At 40.7% G+C, this 22,522-nt stretch overlaps 1 protein-coding gene across 1 annotated transcript in view; it reads right to left on the bottom strand.

Moving 5' to 3' along the window:
• Positions 1 to 507: 507 nt before the first annotated feature.
• DCAKD (dephospho-CoA kinase domain containing) overlaps positions 508 to 22,522 on the bottom strand; it is a 39,825-nt gene continuing 17,810 nt past the window's right edge. Inside the window, exon 6 of the mRNA XM_034416017.3 lies at positions 508 to 684. Within this exon, the coding sequence (XP_034271908.2) occupies positions 523 to 684 (162 nt within the window). The 3' untranslated portion in view covers positions 508 to 522. The remainder of the gene's footprint in view (positions 685 to 22,522) is intronic.

Raw genomic sequence — 22,522 nt, 5'->3', positions numbered from 1 at the left:
ATGAAAGGAGATTTTTGGAGTGTTTCTGTATGCATCTATTTTTAAATTTATTTTTAAATTTGTATACCGCCCTTCTCCCTGAGGACTCTGGATATCCTTTGGGGATAGGGAGAGGGTTAGAAAATAAGGGGATAAGGAGGAAAAAAGCATTATTATTTAAATCCCAATCATTCCAGGATGCAGCATTTCTTTTCTCGTTCCATCTGCACATGTAAACATATGCAGGTAAATGTATAGCCCAAAGGACAAAGCTGGTCAAAATAAATCAATTTCAGGGTTAAATTAATACTATCTGATCCTGATAACCTGCTCTCCCAGCGTGTCTAGCCAGGTTTCAGCACCAAACATTTCTGAGTCTGCAGCAGGACAGCGTTTTACTAAAAGCAGCAAACTCTGAGAACCTTCTTACCACACCTTTGCTGAATGTATCCAACCCAAATGGAGTCATTAAAAGGACATCCTTGGTGAGCTGCAGCAATCACCATGGAAAGCAAAGGAGGAGGCAGCTAAAATATGTTGATCTTAGGTTGTTATGAAGATCCAGTTTGGGAAAGTTTCTCGTGCTACTAATGATGCAGAAAGTGTCTGGGGATGATTAATGGAGCTGTCAGGCTGTATGGAGAATGGTGTGTGTGCTGAGTGACAGGAATTGGTACCCTGAGTTGGAACTTCTTTCATCAGGAGCTGAAAAATAGAAGAGAGATTCAAAATGGTACCTTTTTAAGCAGACCTTGCTGAGTTGCTTGGAAAATTTGCTAATGTTTGCTAAAAGTTTGACCTGGGAAAGTTGTTGGAGACGAGAACTAGATTATTATTCCAAAAGTAAAAATATGCCATTAGGATGGAAATTTAAACTATCTTGGTTAGTTTTTGAAATTCATTTTTGAATTTTGAAAATGTGTATTGTATTGTATAGATTTTTCAAATTTGGAATGAGAGTTTTTTTTCCAATTAAAGACATTTTCACCTCTTATTACTTATTAGTCCTGCAACTTGAACAGATAATTTATTAATTCTTTCTATACTTTCTATAATCTTCTATCTTTCCTTCGTTCACATATTCCCCTTGTCCATATACCCCATAGTTTTCTAATGTTCAGATGTTCAGAGGAAAATCTTATTATATGAAGAATTTTATAGAATCTTTAAAATCAACAGCTTTATTTTGACAAAAAGCATTTGTGGACCCAGGTTCAAATTGTCAAATTAGGAAGAAAATGAAATCAAGATAGCAATAGCATTTAGAATTATATGACACTTCATAGTGCTTTACAGCACTTTCTGAATGTTTTACTGAGCCATCATATTGTCCTCAACAATATGGATCCTCATTTTACCAACCTTGGAAAGATAGAAGGCCGAGTCAATGTCAAGCCCATCAGGATTGAACTCCTGGTTGTGGGCAGAGTTAGCCTGCAATACTCCATTCTAGTATCATGAAAGTAATCACAAGATTTGGTTGACAATTTTACTGTTTTGTACTACACTGCTGTTTCTTTGCTTATCAAATGCAAATAACAATCAGGGACCACACAATTCCAGCAGACAAAGAATGAATCTCTTCAATAGGAAGGAAAAATCTTTCTTAAAACAAATTTCAATAGGGAAAAGTGGTTGGGAGCAGGACTGGTAGTGCTTGTGAACAAAACCAAAATGGAGAGAAAATACTATTTTTCTCTTTCTGCACCTATTGTGTTTTGTTCTTGTTTTCATTCTTCCATTCTACCCCTCCCTCTGACACTCAAAGAACAAAAGAGAATGAGGCAGTTGGGTGGAGCACATAAGAAAGTTGGCACTCAGGGGAGAGAGGCACAATCTTAGAAGGGAGGCCAGCGGTTTCATGAAAATCCTTACGATGCCCAGATGGCAGATGTTTCACATGTTGCTCTTGGGATAGAAAACTCATTGTATACAGTCAAATTAATACATTCGTGTTGATTGCACTAAATCAAACCTTCTAAACATATGAGTTTTCTTGACACATCAGACACTACAGAAGCTGATCCAGTCTGCCTCAAATGAAGTATTAGAATTGCAGAGAATTTGATAAGGTTTCCAGAAACCGAATTCATGGACATTCTGCAGTTTAAAAGCTAGATGAGCATTGGACAACACCTAAAATTTCTGCCACCTTTATTGTAAAATTGTCTTCAATTCAATGGATGATTTTTCCAGATCTGCAAGAGCCCCATCATCTGCTTCCTCAACTACCGTATGTAAAATAGCCATTGTACATGTGTAGATGGTCTACATAAAGACAAACACAAAATTGTGTGCATTAAAAAAATGAAGCTACTATGTTTGAACCTCTTTATTTTCCTTGGAGCGGGGAGATTTCATGCAGCTTTGCCCCTCGCTGCCCAACATTGAAGCAGTAAAAATACAACACCAGAGGAATCCCAAAAGTGTTGTGTTGCTGTGACAGTGAAATTCCACATGTCCTTATTTAACATAAAAGCATAGAAAAGAAATAGGAGATTCTAGGACCTACACTTAAAAACAGGTTTTGGGCTACTATACATTGAACATCAGCATAATGGGAATATTTTGGGTTACAGGGTTGCATGATCTGGGGAAGCCCTGCCTGCTTTCACATGCATTGCACATGGTTCCTGATTGTTCTGGGTACAATGTTAAGTGCTAGTTTTCATCTGTAAACCTTTTTCATGGCTTGGTACTCGGGTATTTCTAGGTCTGCTTAAACCAACTAGATTTGGCCAGATCAATAAGATCAATTTGGGACAAAGAATTAATAATTCGTCCCTTTCAGGATGTAAAGGGGGTTGAGGTAAAGATTCTGCTTTCAGTAGCAACATCAGCCCTTGGTGGTCTTCCAGTGAAAACAGTCTTCTAGCTGAAAACAGACTAGCTCCCCCCCACACATAGAGCTTTTTTGTTTAAGATTATTAATATATTTATATTGAATACATTGAATTAATATAGTGTTTTGTTATTTTATGCTGTATGAATTCTAGAGATTTTTAATCAGATGTGCCTCTGTTTTTGAATAACTTGTAAACTGCCAGGGGTCATTTTATAGTGGCCATGGAATATAACTATAATAAAATAAATAAAATAATGAGTGGGTGCCTCCTTTGGGATGATCCCAGTTTAGTTTGAGAATGTAAAACACCCATTCAGTTTACCATAACATGCTTCCCAGTATCTAGAGATTGAGTATAATATTACTATAAATGGGGGGGGGAAATGAAATGGCATTCTATTTGAATTGAAAGCACCTATGACACAACACTTTGTCTTTTCCTGCCTGTGATGATCACTACTGCAATGTGCAATATACAACCTTAGTAACTATCCTTTTCACAACCCCCCATCCTTCTCTATCCTCTGCCTTTGCTTCCTTTTTTTATTATGTTTACCGAAGTGCCAATCAAAGATAGCAGTCCAATTTCCATTCTCCAATGACACATATTTTTTAGATCAAAGTTAACAATAAGCCTTAGCACACAGTGGTACCTTAAGCACAGATATTGAAGTGGCATGTGTTGATTTGAATTGGGGGAGGGGAGCTGAGAGAACAGGCAAGACTCTAGCTTCTTAACTTGTAATATTATGACACTGTATCCATAACATTTCTTGAAATGGATCTTGCTTCTGCCCCACTACAAATAAAAAATGATATTGAAATGTCAATTCCAGTGGCCTTTGTTTATCGCAAAAGATTAAATAGGCATGTACTGTACTAAAAAAAAGAAAAAAGCTCTGAAATCACCTTTATGTTGTCTTTTGGAAGGAAGGAATATCTCTGCCCATATGCATGTGAAAGTAACACAAGTATATGTTAAAATTTAATAAATAATAACAATTTTGCAGCAAGGTGAGTAAAAGTTTGCCCTAAGAATCATTAGTTTATACTAACTATACCATCTGTACAGTTTGCGGTTATAGTGGATTCCTTTGTATATAACAGAATCCTGTAGGATTTTGGATTGTCTCCCAAAATTATTTTGAAGTACGTGAGAGTGAGAACCTGCAGCTTTTAATAATATCTTATTTATTTATTTATTATTTATTGAATTTGTATACTGCCCTACTCCCGAAGGACTCAGGGTGGTGAACAGCCATAGAATAAAACATATAAATACAAAATTTAAAATAGATTAAAACGAATTAAATAATTTGGCTGAACAAATTTAAAACCCCAATAATTTAAAACCAGATTTAAAATTTCCATTTAAAAAGGGGAAAGATTTAGGTCAGGCCGGCTTGATGAAATAGGAAAGTCTTGAGCGTGTGATGGAAGGTACGCAGATCCGGGATCCTCCGTATCTCCGGGGGGAGCTCGTTCCAGATAGTAGGTGCCCCCACAGAGAAGGCTCTCCCCCTGGGGGCCGCCAGTCGACATTGTTTGGCCGACGGCACCCGGAGGAGCCCCTCTCTATGGGAGCGTACTGGTCGGTGGGAGGCTATTGGTGGTAGCAGGCGGTCCCGTAAATAACCACATCCTATGGAGCCATGGAGCACTCCAAAACCTTGAAGCGCACTCAGAAGACCACCAGGAGCCAGTGCAGCTCGTGCAGGAGAGGTGTTACATGGGAGCGCCACGTCACTCCTGTCACCACCCACGTGGCCGCGCCAGTTGGAGCCTCCGAGTGCTCCTCAAGGGGAGCCCCATGTAGAGAGCGTTACAATAGTCCAGACGGGAAGTGATGAGGGCATGAGTGACCGTGCGTAAGGAGTCCCGATCTAGAAAGGGACGCAACTGGCGAATCAGGTGAACCTGATGAAAAATCCTCCCGGTCACGGCCGTCAAGTGCTCTTCTAAAGACAGCTGTGAGTCCAGGAGGACACCCAAGTTGCGAGCCCTTTCCGTGGGGGCCAATGATTCGCCCCCAATAGTCAGCGATGGCACCAGCTGATTATATCGGGACATCGGAAACCACAGCCACTCGGTCTTGGATGGGTTGAGCCTGCGCCTGTTTCTCCCCATCCAGATCCGTATGGCCTCCAGGCACCGGGACATCACTTCAAGGGCATCGTTGGGGTGGTCTGGGGTGGAGATGTACAGCTGGGTGTCATCAGCGTACTGATGGTACTCCACCCCGAAACCACGGATGATCTCGCCCAGCGGCTTTACATAAATGTTGAACAAAAGGGGCGAGAGGACCGATCCTTGTGGCACCCCACATATAAGGGGCCTCGGGGTTGACCTCTGCCCCCCCATCAACACAGACTGCGACCGGTCGGAGAGAAAGGAGGAGAACCACCGTAGTACGGTGCCTCCCATCCCCAACTCTTCCAACCGGTGCAGCATGATACCATGGTTGATGGTATCAAAAACCGTTGAGAGATCTAACAGGACCAGGACAGAGGAGCACCCCCTGTCCCGAGCCCTCCAGAGATCATCCACCAACGTGACCAATGCCATTTCCGTGCTGTACCCAGGCCTGAAGCCCGACTGGAACGGATCTAGATACAACGTTTCATCCAGGTACTGGGGGAGCTGTCATGCAACCACACTCTCAACAACCTTCACCACAAAGCGAAGGTTGGAGACTGGACGATAGTTAGCCAATACTGCCGGGTCCAGGGAAGGCTTCCTGAGGAGAGGTCTCACCACCGCCTCTTTCAAAGTGGCGAGAAAGACACCCTCGCCCAATGAAGCATTTATAATCCCCTGGAGCCAGCCTCACATCACCTCCCGGGAAGCCAGCACTAACCAGGAGGGGCACGGGTCCAACAAACATGTGGTCGCATTCAGTCTACCCAGAATCCTGTCCACATCCTCAGGGGTCACAGGATCAAACCCATCCCACATAACATTCTCAGGGCCTGCCTCCGTCATCCCCACTGGATCTACCCAGTCGGAGTCCAGATCTTCCCGAATCTGAGTGATTTTGTCATGCAGATACTGAACAAAATCCTCGGCTCTTCCCTCCAAGGGGTCCTCCCGTGCTTCCTGGTGGAGCAGGGAGCGGGTCGCCCTAAACAGGGCGGCCGGGCGATTATCTGATGATGCAATAAGAGCAGCAAAATGAGTACATTTTGCTGCTTTTATCGCCACTAGGTAATTCTTAATATGAGATCTTACCAGTGTCAGGTCAGATTCAGCATGACTGGACCTCCAATTACTCTCTAGGCGTCTTTTCCGGCGCTTCATCTCCCTTAGCTCCTCGGTGAACCAAGGAGCCAGGTGAGATCGGCACTGGATCAGAGGCCGCAAAGGCACGACTCAATTCAGAGCTCCAGTGGCCGCCCTATCCCAGGCGGCCACTAGGTCTCCAGTCGAGGTGTGAGCCAGATCCTCGGGGATTGGCCCAAGCTCCATCTGGAACCTGTCAGGTTCCATCAGGCGCCTGGGGCGGTACCATCTTGTCGGTTCCGCCTCCCTGTGGTGGGCTGCAGCAGTTTGAAGGTCAAGGCGAAGGAGAGAGTGATCCGACCATGACAAAGGCTCGATGACTATATCCCCTATCTCGAGATCACTCAGCCACTGTCCAGAGACAAAAACCAAGTCCAGCGTGTTTCCCCACACGTGTGTAGGGCCATGAATTAACTGGGTTAGGTCCATAGCCGTCATGGAAGCCATGAACTCCAGAGCCGCCTCAGATGCCTCACCCACGGACGGCAGGTTGAAATCCCCCATGACCATAAGTCTGGGGATATCAACCGCCACTGCGGCAATAACATTGAGAAGCTCGGGCAGAGCTGCTGCCACGTGGCAGGGAGCCAGGTACGTGATCAGCAAACCCATCTGAACCCCATGACCCCACTTCACAAGGAGAGACTCACAGCTGGCCGTCTGTGGGACAGTGGCCTCCCTCGGCCTAAGGCCTTCTCTAATAATAACTGCTACTCCCCCACCCCTCCCCTGTGACCTCAGCTGATGGAATGCGTGGAAGCCTGGTGGGCACATTTCTACCAGAGGGACCCCTCCCTCCGGGCCCAACCAGGTCTCCGTAATACCAGCCAGGTCCACTCCCCCCTCCTGAATAAGATCACAAATGAGGGGGGCTTTATTTACTACAGACCTGGCATTGCACAAAATCCGTTGCAGGCCCAGGCCCTGAGGGTCTGTGCAACCTGGAGAATGAGTGGAGCCTTGGGGGCCGGAGTGCACCACCGCTCGAAGACAGTGGGCACGCGCTCCCTCCACATGATATGGCCCCTTGCTCCCACCATATCTACCCCTCCCACTCACAGTACCGATGGTAAAAACACAATCTGGACAAGCTTGACCCCCCCATCACCCCCGGATCCCCCACCCCCCCTGCCACGCATCATGGCCAGGCCCGACCCTCCCCTTAGTGGGTTATCCCCCAAACCCACTACTCTAGTTCGAATCCTACCCTCCCCCCCGGGACCCCTTAAAATTTTTTCCAAAAATTTACATAGAAAACCCCTCAACCCCCTCTTCGCCACATGCCACCTCTCTCGGTTCCAAAGCCCGTTATTGAGGTAGGCCCTCGATAACATGGAGGGCCAGGCTTGCGAGAGGGGGGAGTCTCGCAGACCAAGAAGCTGAGACCTTAAATACATCAAAAGCCCTGAGGTAGTAGTGAGGCATGGCCAAGGGCTCCATTATGATAGTCCAAAATTGTCCGGGAAAACAAGGCAGGTTGACCATAAACGAGAGAGTCTCCACTGTCCTCTCACGGCAGTGGTGGAGTCCAATGTTCCAACCAGCTCAGGGTAATCTTCCAACCAGCCTCTCACGCTGGTCGGCCAACTGGCCATGGGGAAGATGGTGCATCCCATTCGGTGGTGAAACGATGATAGATACCGGCTCCATTCAACCTCCCATAAACTGCCATTTTCCATACAGCCAGCGTACTGGATGACAAACAGAGCCAGGTCCAAAGTCTCCGGGAAAAACTGTCCACAATGTTCGTACAGGCAGTGTATAGCTGGATATACAAAGCAATAGTGCTTTTTCCTGGAATTGCATAATGGGTGTTCACATTCTTGACTGCTCTGGAGCACCCTATAGACCTAGTGTATAATATATTCCATCTTTGACATTAGAACAAACTACCCTGCTGGAGGATCATGGGAAGCTTGCCTAAATCCTATCCACCAGGATTTTAAAATGCAGTCCTTCCTATTACATTAAATAAAGAATATAAATATAAGTACATATTCAGAATCTTCTCAAAGTTGTAGTCCTTTAGCTGTGCTTGATCTATAATTCATCTATAGTTCTCTTCAGGAGTCTATAGACAAGCAACTTAGTTGGTGTGCAAAGCAGTCTAAAGGACTAGGACAAAAGAGGTTGGATACTCTGACTGTATGGAAATCTACATATAAGCACTCATTTAGACAAAGGATTGATTGATTGATTGATTGATTGATTGATTGATTGATTAGATTTAGAAACTGCCTGATTCCAGGCTGACTTAAAGTGGGAAAATAATAAAAACAGCCTATGTATTTAGACAGACTATACAAAAAATAGCATCAGGGCAGAAAAAGAACAAGACTATAACAAGAGCCTAAACTGACAAACAAATAAACAAGGGGCTGGCTCAATAGGTGTGCATTAAGCAATGGTATCTTCCAGGGGCCTGGCCTCAAGGAATGAAAGGGATCATCCATCTGGATCCAGTGTAAAACTTTGCCTAGGCTTCTGCTGCCAAGCAACATTACGCAAGGACAGAGCAAAAGCAAATAGCATCTTTTGCCTTTAGCTGTATGACAACAAACATTGACGGAACAGAAAGACATTTTTCTGATCAAAGTTGCACTGATCAGTATCCAAATACGCAATCCTAGATTTTTTAAAAATTGATTTACTTTGGAGATGCATCTCAATTGCCACATTGCACTTCAGTTCACAAAATAATTGCACCTGCTGCAATTTGATTGACACCTCTTCCCTGCTTCTCCCCCACCCAATTTCTTGAGTTGCACTAAATAAAAATCACACTGGCTTTGCTATTTTCCTCCTTACACTATTTTATCCTTCTCTATGAGATTGTGTACCCATAGGAAATATTAAAGCTCTAGATTAAAGTGGGGCAGGTGATGTCTTTGCATCAGAACTAACATCTTTTGTGTGTAACTGAGTAACACATGGTATAAAACTGACATTTCCATGTCCAAACAGTGAACGTATTTGGTGGAAATTATTTTAAAACAAGCTCTACTTCCTACCTATAACTATCATAGATAATTATCATAGATAGCTGGCAAGATCTTAAAGATGAACCATCTAATGACTCAGTTTAGGCCATTTCTCCACTGGTTATGTGAATTGTCATTTAACTATTGCTATGTCAATGTATTACTAAAGAATGGATTTTATATCACCACAGAAGTGGCTGGAACACCTAGGACTGGTGTCCTAGGACACCATAAATTAATGATGAGGAAATGGCTTTTGTTTAAATTCTTTCCAATCAAAGTAATCAGCTTTCAAGTGAACCTAGTAATTTCATCAGATAGGGCTAATCTATTTATTTATTTATTTGTTTAAATTTCTATCCCGCCCTTCTCCAAATAGGACTCAGGGCGGTGCACAGCCTAAGTAAAAACAAAGCATACAAAATTTAAAAAACAGTATTAAAATAATTAAATATTCTGGCCGTAAATTAAAACAACCCAATTTAAAATCAATTTAAAATTTAGCTCAAGCCAGCCCAGCTAGTTGAAATAAATAGGTTTTCAGGGCCCAACGAAAAATCCGGAGGTCTGTTATTATACGTAACTCTGGGGGAAGGTTATTCCAGAGGGTGGGCGCCGTCACAGAGAAGGCTCTCCCCCTGGGAGAAAATCTAGATTTTCTGTTTCTTCTAAAATTCATTAAAGCTAAGGTCTGGATGTTAGATCAGGCGCAGGAAATGAAGACGTGACCAGCTCGATACATTAAGTAACTTTATTAGTTACAAGGTATAAGACAAGACAAGACTGTTGCCGCGCTGCCGGAGCTCTCCTTATATTCGCTCCGGCAGTCGCACCGCCCCTGACAGGGATTCAAACTTTCCCGCCCGGTGGCTGGCAACCAATCCGGGCGGATGTCCTTATAAGGACATAACACTGGAAGTACTAGTTCTAATCAGCTCCTTTCCTGGCAAGCGTAGCAAAAAATGTAGAGAAGGAATACTAAGTCATACCAAGTCCATATTTCCAGACAAACATAAAATGCAGCATACATTTTATGCATCTTTGCAAACATGTTTGCTGCCATGTAGTAGTGATCTGGAGTTTTGCAACCCAGATGACTACTATGAGGTAAGCCATATTTTGACCAAGTTGGTCTTTAAAGATGTGTTAACAAGGAATTATGACAGCTGAAGCTCAAACTGTAGAACACTGGTTGAAGAATGTGATATCAAACAGTATGAAGACAAAATTGGGAAACCTAATCTCAATGCAAATAGTACAAGAAGGCAAACCAAGATCTAGATTCTGGCTATAAAATCTTTGGGGAGCTGTTTACACAAGGACAAAATACTGTAATTTCATGATATCAAGAGGAACAGGAAATCTCTTTCTGTAGAAATGTCCCCTTACCTTATTTTAAAATGAATAAATTACTCTGGTCCTGTTGCATTGCAGTCACGGACTAACCAAAGTGATAAATGCACAAGGACACAAGACCCATTTTTCTCCAACTTTGAAAGCCAGGGGGGAGAGAGGGAAAGTTCCTGGCAGACACTGGCCTGCACGCAAAGAATTAGCAAAGAAGGACTTTTCTTCATTGAAAATCTCGTCAGCTTGGGTGATAGATTGCTGAGCCTGATGAAAAACGTGCTTGCAAAGAGAGCATCAGATCAGAGCTGGGGGATGGAGGGGGACTCGTACGCTTTAAGAGGCTGATACCTGAGCCCAAAGGAATGCAATAGCCAGGGGAGAAAGTGACACTTGTCAAATCAACGAGTAATTGATCCGAAGTGCCAATTTGCAGCAACTAAATATTTGGTTTGTGTTCTCAGGATGTCTTCAAACAAACTTCAATTAAGGAAGCAAGAGGAAGCAGGACAAGAAAGGAACCGCTGTTAACATTGCCACATATTCTTAGATCCAGACACAGCCGATCGATCGGGAAGGATTTTAAAGAGATGCTCCAGTGTTCCCATCGCTGTCACTCCAGTGAACAATGTTTAGCATTCCAAAAGAGGTTAATCTTTGACTGAGAAACATTCACCCAGTTACTAAACACACCCTCATCTGCTTAATCCCTACAGAGCTTATCAGAGCAAATTAACAAAAGTTTCATCTGCATTTTTTAAAACTGAATTCTGATCAGGACCATTATGCATTCCCAAGTCTGGTGTTTGTACATCCTCAAGATCAGTGTTTCTCAGCCTTGGCATCTTTAAGATGTTCGGGTTTCAATTTCCAGAATTCCCCCAGCAAGCAGAGAGTTTAAGAAGTCCAGACTTCTTAAAGTTGCTAAAGTTGACAAACTCTACTCTAGATGAACACATAAACTAGGTTTCAAACCTCCAAGGGCATCCACATGGAGGTAAAAAAGTAAAGAGGGCAGACACACATCCATACAATCAAGCCACCGTGTGCAAGGGGATGGGGCTTTGAATTCATTGCTTGAGTTAAGCTGCCAGCAGAGCTACACTCACTTCAAATTACTTTGTCACAAACTGTTGGGTCCTCCTTAACTCAAATGTGTATTTTCCTGGGTTCACAGGTCTACCATATATGGATCACAAATGTCCATACCCACTTTTCAGTCTGAAGCACTACACTTTGCTTTACCACAACAGTGATTTTTTATCACAAATTTCTGCCATCTCATTTAATGTCTACATGGCAAAAACCAATTCATTTAGTAGAAATCTGTTCTGAATCCTGGTACATGAAAAAAGAGAAAGATATCATGCATTACTGCAATTTGCATTTATTAAAAAAATGACTCCTGAATCCTAAAAGCACATTGTTCAAAACTGGAATGGACAAGGTAGAGCAGAAAATGGCACCTGCCCCCTGAATTATTTTGGAACAGGCATCCAATTAGTTTTTCTTTTTCCCTGAAAGTACAAATACATTAACAACAGTTATAATATTTTCCTCCCTTTTCATAGATCCAAATCTGCTGCCTGAAGCAGCGACTAATTCATGTGAATGCCATGGATATTTCTAGAGGAATATTTGCACCACTTTGGGACTAGCTGCAAATCCATCTCTACATAATATCAGGGAGCTGAACCAATTTATTTCAGATTCTGCTCTGATTGGAAACGTCAGCAAACCTGTTTCTGGGCAACATTTTCCTTTAAATTGCAGTTTCTAGGAAGTTTCTGCAGTAGCTCCACAGTTCTCTTTGGCCCCATTTCTCATTAGAAATTATTCTTGCCTCCATGAAACAATGCTAGAATATTTGTGGGTGAGGGGCACACTTCTTGAGTGTTTGACTCAAGTTTGACAGTGGAACCAATTATCCAGAAAGATGATGGGCTTCCTGTCATTGCATGTGTTCATATGGAAGTTCGACAGCCATCTGTCTGGGATGTTTTAATTTGGATTCCAGCATTGAGCAGGGAATTCAGTGGGTGACCTAAATGGTCCTTCCCAACTCTGTAATTCCGAAGTCTAAGTTAGCTGCTACATATTGTAGCAGCTGCAGCTCATCTGAGAGGTGGAACTTGTTTCTTCATTTATGCATTGTTTAGAAGTTACTGGTAAGGTAGTTACAGCTCTTGGAAAAAGTGTGCTGCTGCAGAATAGCTGGAATAATATACCCATCAACACAAAACTGGTGTCCCACATAACACTAAAAAAAACACTAACACTAGCACTAACACTAGCCAAAAAGCAAATATGTAACTAAGTCCATATATTTCACCAAGCGAAAATCAAACAAAGACCACCATGGCTTAGCATTGTATGGTCTTAATTTCTTCACAACAAAAAAATATCTGCTTCTGACCTCTTAACAGCAGCCTCAATATCATAGACAGTTAAGTTTCCAAGAGCAATGGTAGATCAAAATATCGTGCTAAAGATCCTCATATCCATCTTGGTCTACTAAACGGAAGCCTTGTACAGCCTGAACTACTCAGCCAAGTCAAGGTAGTCCCTTATCTGGAAACCAATTCCTTTGCCAAATTGCAATATGACACAGATCAACTCTGAGAATGCCTTTGAAAGTCCTTGAAGCAACCATCACCAAATCTAAGCTAAATTGCTGCAAGAGAGACAATAGTTTCGTTTGCTAACAAGCCAAGCAGAAAATAACAGGGCGGGTAGAACCAAGTAGACAGGCAAACAGTAGCTTTCAAGCAGACTTCTACCCTTTAGCCATGTGATTAAATAGTTCTTAGTTGGATGCTTCAGATGAAAATATTAGGGAAATGCTAAGATTGAAGAAAATCCTTCAAATGAGATCATTATTATTATTATTATATGTGCCCCCACATACCCTCTCCTTAATGCACCTCCCTACGTTGCGTTTCATTGATCCTGATATTAACCTGGAGAGCCTGACTGATCCTTAATTGATGGACGCAAAGTCTCTTGTCTAATTATAAATAATATTTGCAATGATGAGAACTTCAAGCATTGTTCAGTCAATTGTGCTTCATGTCACAATGCTGTAAAAATATTTGGTAATGGGAGGAAAATTGTACAATATATGTGCAAGAGTGAAAAGTCATTATGAAACCTCCTTTACTGTTAATCAAAAGGGCATGGGGGAAAATGCAATGGAGGGTCACTCCAGAAGCCATTGCATAATTTGCTGGGTGCCATGAAGGGGAAAAAAAATCTCCTTCTGCAGGAAAATCCATGAATAACAATGAAGTTTTCAAAAGTCAGAGAATGAGAAAAATAACCAAATCCATGATGCATTTTACCCAATGATCAGGTGCCAATTTGGTATGTAGCACTCCTTTGCTGCATGTTGTTTGCACTTCTGTTAAAGAGCTAAATGTTTCAGTTCATCTAACTGAAGATCTTTTATTAAAGTTCACCGATTGGGTTCATACACTGCACTAAGCCATGTCTTAGCTCAGGGGTGTCAAACTCAAGGCCTAGGGGCAGATTGGCCCACGGGGTACTTAAATCTGTCCTGGAAACAGCGAAGGCCAGGCCCGCAGTTTTCTGCCAGAGAAAATGGGCTCTCAAGCTCTGTTTTTGGCTGCCACAGCTTCCTGCAACCTCTGCCAATGAAAATGGAGTTCGGGAGGGCTGCATATGGCCCTCCCAAACAGGAATGACTTTGAGCTGGCCATGCACACCCTGGCCATGCCCACCCGGGCCCCCCAAGGTCAAACACAATCCTGATGCAGCCCTTGATGAAATCAAGTTTGACACTCCTAATTATGTTTCTAAACAAGCTACAATGGCTTAAACCTCGCAACAATCCATAATCTGTGTTGCTTGATTTAGACTTAGAATGTTTTGTGAATCTAGCCATTGTGATTTAGAAATGATGGTTTCTGCCCTCACATGTTCTACAAACGTAATCGTTTATTTAATCAAGAAATCATAGCTCAATAAGCTACTGCTTAACATGCCTGAATACAAACAATGTGTTTTATTAATGAATGATGAGAGCAGGGAATTGCTAAATTCAAAGGAATGTCTTATAAGTAATTATGCATGTAATTATGCATGATAGTCATGCTACACTTTTTCATAATAAGGATGCCTTTATTCAGAGCTAGATAATTTAGGCTGCAGAAATCCAGATGACCACTAGGGGGCAACAAAAGGATACAGAAAACATTCTTTGCTCCAATTTAATGTTATGAAGATTTTTGTAATACAACTCTGACAGTCCTTATCATGTTAAGGAAACCTAATCAGGAGATTTTTTTTTTATTACTAGGTTCTTTATTTGCTTGCTTTTGAATATTGTTTTATGATGGAATTTATAATACTCCAGAGTGAATGTAGTAGAAAAACTGTACCCTGTGTGCATAATTACAGATTTCCTTTGCAAGTTATCATAAGTTCCATCATTTCAAAATCAACCACGATTCCACTGAGAAACAAAATGCTACACCTTACCAAGATTGTAAATGTTTTTGTCACATCCAAGGGAGCTTTCATATACCTTCAGCTCTCAGTTTGCTGTGTTATTTTCGTACACTCTTTTACAATTGTTTGATGCCAAACCATTTCTTTTTTAATGAATCCTGCAAAATGCTTTTTTTTTGACAAAACTATTATGGGAAGAATTGTTGCAATATTACTACTGCTCTGGACCTCATGATGTGGTACAACTATTATGTCATCATATAACCCAAGATGTAAAAGCAAAACAAAGAAAGCAATGAATCCTAAACTATCTTGAAAATTTAGTCATGGAATGACCTAGTAAATTCATTTAACTAACTTTAAAGAATGTTTTTATAAATCTGAAAAATCTCTCCTGTTCATTAGGTGCCATACTTCCTATATTTTCTTTTAAATATCTGCTATTCACTATGCTGCTACTGTACAACAGATGTATATATGTAATATGTAAAGCTCAAAATTGTATCTCAGTTGTTTTAAATGGCCCTGTTTCCTGCAAGGATTCTTACAGACATATTTAATAGCAGATTAAAATCAGGAAGAGTGAGATTCATTATATTGATAGCAAGTTCTTTATTCTGTTGAAATTAATTGGAAGTACAGGGAATTTTCTTTTGCAGTTGAGATACAACATTTTGTTGTTTGGAATATTTTAAAAAAGAGATGCAGGACTTGAGCCACTGGGTGCATATGTGGTTTTCAAAAGGAACCAAATTGTGATTTTACTGGATAGAAAGAACAAATTACAGTACTAAACACCTGGGAAGTAAAAGCTGCCATGAATCTAAAGATTTAGCAGCATACAAATGTAATAAGAGAACTTATATATAAATGAAATTAACTATTTTTGTACTGGTCTTCTACTTTTTGAACTTGCCTTCTGGTTAACCTATGATTTTTTTTTCTTTCTTTCCTATTATCTACTTTGGGCCTTCCTCAGGAAACTTTTTATATTGAGACAAGGCAGTAGTGAAATCTAAAATTTGTTACTATGGGTTCTGTGGGCATGGCTTGGGGGGGGTAATGTGACTGGATAGGCATGGCCATTTTTTTTTTTTTTTACTTTTAAAACCATTCGGTGAAGAGGTTGTAAAAAATGCTTTCAAATTCAAAAGGTTCTGACGATCCCAGCTGAATTGCCTGATCGGCAGAGGCTTCTTTTCTTTTAAAAGCCCCTCTTCCGATCAGGCAACTCAGCTTGGATTGTCAGAGGCATTTAAAAGAAAAAAAGCCTCTGCTGATCAGGCAACTCAGTTTGGATCACTTTTAAAAGAAAAAAAAGCCTCTGCCGATCAGGCAACTCAGCTTGGATCGTCAGAGGCTCTTAAAAGCATTTTTTCTACAACCTCTTCAGAGGTATTTTTGTAGAAAGAATGCTTTTAAAAGCCTTTGACAATCCCAGCTGAGCCGCACTATCTTCAGAGGCTTATTTTTTTACTTTTAAAAGCATTTTTTCTACAACCTTTTTGGCCGAAAAAATGCTTTTCAGCCGAAAAGGTTGTAGTAAAAATGCTTTTAAAAACTTTTTTTTTAAAAAAAGCCTCTGATGATTGCGTGGCTCAGCTGGGCAATGGGGGGGGCCAGGGATTTTTGCTACCAGTTCTCTGAACCACCCGCTGCCGTCACTACCGGATCAGGCGATCCGGTCCGAACCGGGAGCATTTCACCCCTGAGACAAGGGTGAAAAGTGGAAATAAAACTTGTCCAGGTGCCCTTTGGATGTTTTAGGAGTGCAGCTCACTGAAAACCTTTTGGTCATACTTGCTGATAAATCTGGAAGCTATAGTTCCAAGATGCCTGGAAAGTACCAGGGTGGGAAAATTTGAAATAAAGGAAACCCTGTCCATCCCTAAATTGATCTTCAATTACAGTTGTGTTCGGCAATTACTTTCATTCATTCACCAGTGAGACACTGGTGAAGTGAGCACAGTAGCGCCTGCCTTTTCTGTGTTGTATGAAAAAAGCACATCTCCCTTCCGCTATCCTTAACACTTTCTATAGAGGGATGATTGAAAGCATCCTGTCATATTGTATTACTGTATGGTTTGGAGGTATTACTGTTTTGGACAGGAAGGCTGTGCAGAGAGTGGTGAGGACGGCAGAAAAGATTATTTTAAATTCACTTCCTTCTGTTCAGGACATGGCATAGGAATGCTGCTTGACCAGGGTCCAGTATTGTCATGGACGCTACACATCCTTTCCATGACTATTTTTCTTTGTTACCTTGTGTATGTGTATATGTGTGTGTGTGTGTGTGTATCTACACTCAGATATTTTTTGGGGGAAATACAGAATTTTGACATGTATTATTATTTCTTGCAACTCACTGGGTGAATTTTGAAAGAACAATTTGTCAGTTAATACTATTTTTTTTATGGAAAGGGGAGAAGTCATCCAGCTGGCAGGCTATGGCAGGATAATATCTTCTTCTTGGAGGAATCTGGCTGGGAAATCTTGGGTCTGAACCAGACAATTGCTGTGTTACAGCTGGAGCATAAGAACAGTTACCTTTGTAAGACTTACTAAATCATCCAAGTCTGACTATGGTTTACAAAGGCTTAGTTTACTACTATGTGCACAAAGAGACAATCATGTTGATTCCATCATTGTTTTATTAATAGAATGTGAGTTTTAAACACATTCTAGGATATGCAAATTATATTATTAGTAGTTCATTGAAAAACATATACAGAAATAGGCACAATCCAGCACTACCAACATCAAATACATGAAAAAGTGTGTTTTCATTGCATTAAGTCTTTATATATCTGACAATTTTGTATACTTTTGTATAATAGATGATTCATCCCCTCTATAACCAGCAAAGCTAGGATTTTATTATCTTCTGCAGTTTTTCTTGTTGTTTAATCTTATTGTATACATGCTTTGGAATTATCTTTGTTTAATAATGAAAAGGAAAAAAAAATAGTAATTGTATAAAAATATGAAACACTTGATTGCTGTGTCCTGGAAAAATAATTGGATGGGGAAATTCTCAGTTCAAAAAATTTAGAAGCTTTTACAGCAATCCGTATGGCATCTCCTAGAATTTATCATTTTATCCAAGGTGGCTGGGAATTCCAAGAATTATAGGGCAATATATCTGAAGAACAATGGATTAGAAATGGTTGAAATATTTCCATGAGCCCATTTATTCCATGCAATTCTTCTGTACTTGCTTCTCTCCTTTACTTCTGTTCTTTATTTCCCACCTTCCTCAATATTTTATGCATTCCAACTTCTCAAACTCTTAGTAATTTAGCCTTTAATGTAAATAGCTGCATTATGAAAGTAGCAGTGGTCCAGTATATTAGTTACTGATGGCAAAAGTAAGATTTAAGCCAAGAGAGAGAGAGGTTGTAGAGCCAATCAGTGTCAAATGACTTAACCTAATTTTTATCCACCATTTTCCTTTATCCACCATTTTCATTTGGTCACTTTTCCAAAGCAAAAATCAAATTAAAGTGCTGACTGTAGGGCTTCTCTGCATCGTTTATCAAGAGAAAATTTATAATGCAGAGAATATAGTGCTTACTGCATTTTCTTTTGGGGGAACCACAGGTTCTACAGATTGGTTATGCAGAAATACAAAATAATTTTGTTCTTTGAACTGTTTAACCAGCTAGAATGAAACTAGGCTATCACTGCCCTCTGCTGGATATACAAGGCACTGCCTGTCTGTACTTTCACAAGTGTTATTATTAAAGCTTATAGCTAAATAGTTGGCTGATTACTTCAAAATAATTATCTGGAATTCTGCCTTTTAGCTATTGCAGATGGCACAATGCTGCAGTAAAAATTAAACAAAATTTCCTTTTTTAGCACAAAGGTCTCATCAGTCTAGTACAATATTATCCAGTCTGATAACTTCCTGTCGTGTTGGATTGTAAACTAGTGTCTTACATAGAAGTCTAACATCCATCTTTACTATTTGTATAAATAATTCAAGGAGGCAAACATATCTAACTTTTTCTCCTATTTTCCCCACAACAACCACCCTGAGTGGTTACTGGCCACTCTCACCAGGCCAGCTTTCATGTCTAAGGCAGGACTGGAACTCACAATCTCCTGGATTCTAGCCTGGTGCCTTAACCACTACTGGCTCTCAACACATCAGGAAGGCATCAATGTAAAAATGGATGGTTTGTAGACTTAATACACCCTGGGTCTGCATTTTCTAACCCTGCAATCAGCTCAGATGAGTAGGGGATGGCTAAAAAAACAACTCAATATAGTATATGAAACCCTGCAACCAAAGCCCCATTCCTTTTCATGTCACATATGCATTTATTTATTTATTTATTTATTTATTTATTTATTTATTTATTTATTTGTTATTTGTTTATTTGTTTGTTTGTTTGTTTGTTTAAATTTTCATACCGCTCTTCACCCGAGGGACTCAGGGCGGTGCACAGCCACAATAAAATACACATATCCATAACATTTAAAAACAATTTAAAACATATTAAATAATTTGGCCCTATATTAAAAACTAAAACACCCATTAAAATTCGTTATTAAGCCAGCCCAGCTTGTTGAAACAGTAAAGTCTTAAGTGCACGGCGAAAGGTACGTAGGTCAGGGATCATACGAATCTCCGGGGGCAATTCATTCCAGAGGGCAGGTACCGCCTGGAATGAATTGATTGATTGAATTTCATGTAAAAGACAATAGTTCTATCCACTATCTTATTTTATCCCCTTCTTTCAAAGTCAGTATTGCCCTTGACTCCAAGTCAATAATAAAACAGTCTCCCACTTTATTTCTTCTTTCCCATTTAGCCATAATAAATTTAATATTAATCTAATATTAAATTTAATATTTAATCTAATTTTAAACCATATTTGGAACATTTAAGAACCTTATGCAACCCCAGCACCCCACAGGGGCCTCCATGTAGAGCTAAAACATTTGGTAGCATTTCTTTTTTGTCAAGGTTGGGAATACTTTAAACTTCATTTTGTCACATAACACCTTTCCACATGAAAATAAAACATGTAGAATCTTAAGGAGGAGGGGGAAGAAAGGGAGTGAGGGAGGGAAGGAAGGAAGGAAGGAAGGAAGAAGGAAAAGAAGGAAGGAAGGAAGGAAGGAAAGAAAGAAAGAAAGAAAGAAAGAAAGAAAGAAAGAAAGAAAGAAAGAAAGAAAGAAAGAAAGAAAGAAAGAAAGAAAGATGTCCCATATCCAATAATGTTTCCTATGACTTCTAGACATTAATGGTATGTCTAGGTAGAACAACACAACAGCACAACAAAGAATGTTCTTCTTGTGCCAACTCAGGACATTTAGACTGCCCCAGGAGCTGTTGATACAGTTTTACAGAGGAATTATTGAATCTGTCATTTGTACTTCTAGAATTGTTTGGTTTGGTACAGAAACGAAACAGAACAAATAGAGACTCCAATGGATAGTTAAGACTGCAACCAACCTGCCTCCCATAGAAGATCTATATATTGCTCCGGTCAGAAGGAGCGCTGAGAAGATATATGCAGACCCCTCACATCCTGGACATAATTTGTTTCAACTCCTCCCCTTAGGATGCTGCTATAGGGCATTGAATGCCAAAACAATTAAACACAGGGAAAGTTTTTCCCCCTCGTGCCATCACTCTGCTGAACACTAATTCCCACATAATCCTTAGTTTATGTCCAAGGATATTTATCCATGTAGAAGGGCTGCATTATTATTATCTTTCTTGTCTTCTCTATTACCTTCTCTTATTGATACCATTAATATGATAATTATTACTCTGTTTTGCATGTATACTAAGAGCTTCTGCATCAAAAACAAGTTCCTTGTCTGTCTAATCACACTTGGCCAAATAGAGTATTCTATTCTATTCTACCTAGTAGAATAGCAGGGCCTTGACTTACAACAGTTCATTCAGAGACCATTCGAAGTTACAACAGCACTGAAAAAAAGTGACTAATGACAATTTTTCCCACTTACAATGGTTGCAGCATCCCTGTGGTCATGTGATCAAAATTCAAATGCTTGGCAACTGACCCATATGTATGACGGTTGTAGTGTCCTGGGGTCATGTGACCACCTTTTGTGACTTTCTGACAAGCAAAGTCAATGGGGAAGCCAGATTCACTTAACAACTGTGTTTCTAACTTAACAAATGCAGTGATTCATTCAACAACTGTGGCAAGAAAGGTCATAAAATGGAATAAAGTTCACTTAGCAACTGTCTCACTTAGCAGCAGAAATATTGCGCTGTTTTGGTCATAAGTAGAGGACTACCTGTACTTTTCTTTATACAAATTCCCTCTTTTCAATCCATGATTGAACTATTGTAACGCTCTCTACATGGGGCTCCCCTTGAGCAGCACTCGGAGGCTCCAACTGGCACAGAGTGCAGCCGCGCGGGTGGTGATGGGAGCGACGTGGCGCTCCCATGTAACACCTCTCCTGCGCGAGCTGCACTGGCTCCCGGTGGTTTTCCGAGTGCACTTCAAGGTTTTGGTTATCACCTTTAGAGCGCTCCATGGCTTAGGACCTGGTTATTTATGGGACCACCTGCTACCACCAATAGCCTCCCACCGACCAGTATGCTCCCATAGAGAGGGGCTCCTCCGGGTGCCGTCGGCCAAACAATGTCGACTGGTGGCCCCCAGGGGGAGGGCCTTCTCTGTGGGGGCACCTACTATCTGGAACGAGCTCCCCCCGGAGATACAGAGGATCCCGGATCTGCGTACCTTCCGTTGCGCGCTCAAGACTTTCTTATTTCATCAAGCTGGCCTGACGTAAGTCTTTCCCCTTTTTAAATGGAAATTTTAAATTTGGTTTTAAATTATTGGGGTTTTAAATTTGCTCAGCAAAATTATTTAATTTGTTTTAGTTTATTTTAAATTTTGTATCTATATGTTTTATTCTATGGCTGTTCACCGCCCTGAGTCCTTTGGGAGTAGGGCGGTATACAAATTCAATAAAATATAAATAAATAAATATAAATATGATTCATTCTGCATCTTTTCCTAGGTTGTCTTGGAGTGGGGTGGGGGGAGCTCTCTGTCCTTTGGCTTCCTTGTGCCTTGGGAAATCCTCCAAACCTATAGTATTCAGGTGTTAAGATTTTTGACCCGCCTATTACCTACCCCTTCCTTCAGCTTTTACTTTGACAGGAATGGAGAAAAATCAGTAGTACAAATAATATTTGCCTGAAGTACACATTTGAAAACGCAGTGTAGTCAAAAGTAGGGACATACATACCACTATGAAACATACTATATACATATTCTTAATGAAAACTGAATTATACTTGGCGTCTGCTACCATGGCAAACACAGATTTGTTATTTGTGAAAAAAGTATGACTGCACCAACACATTCTCGCTAGCTTAGCTTTTTGAGTCCTATGAGCAGCACTGTTAAAACTTCACATTTCTTGGCTCTAAAAGAGAGTCCAGTTACCTTACAATTTCATATTTGTGGATGCAGCTATGAAACTCCACTTGTACCAAAGATGAATAACTGGAGTGTGTAAGAAAATAAGCCAAAATTTATAAACGAATTGACCACATTTAACCCTTTCAAGAATATGAATGAAGCATTTCTCTATACTAATATCTACTTTCACA

This window comes from Pantherophis guttatus, chromosome 4 (genome assembly GCF_059756535.1).
Source record: "Pantherophis guttatus breed Tessera chromosome 4, ASM5975653v1, whole genome shotgun sequence".
Lineage (NCBI taxonomy): Eukaryota > Metazoa > Chordata > Lepidosauria > Squamata > Colubridae > Pantherophis > Pantherophis guttatus.
This window is presented reverse-complemented; position numbering and strand designations above follow the sequence as displayed.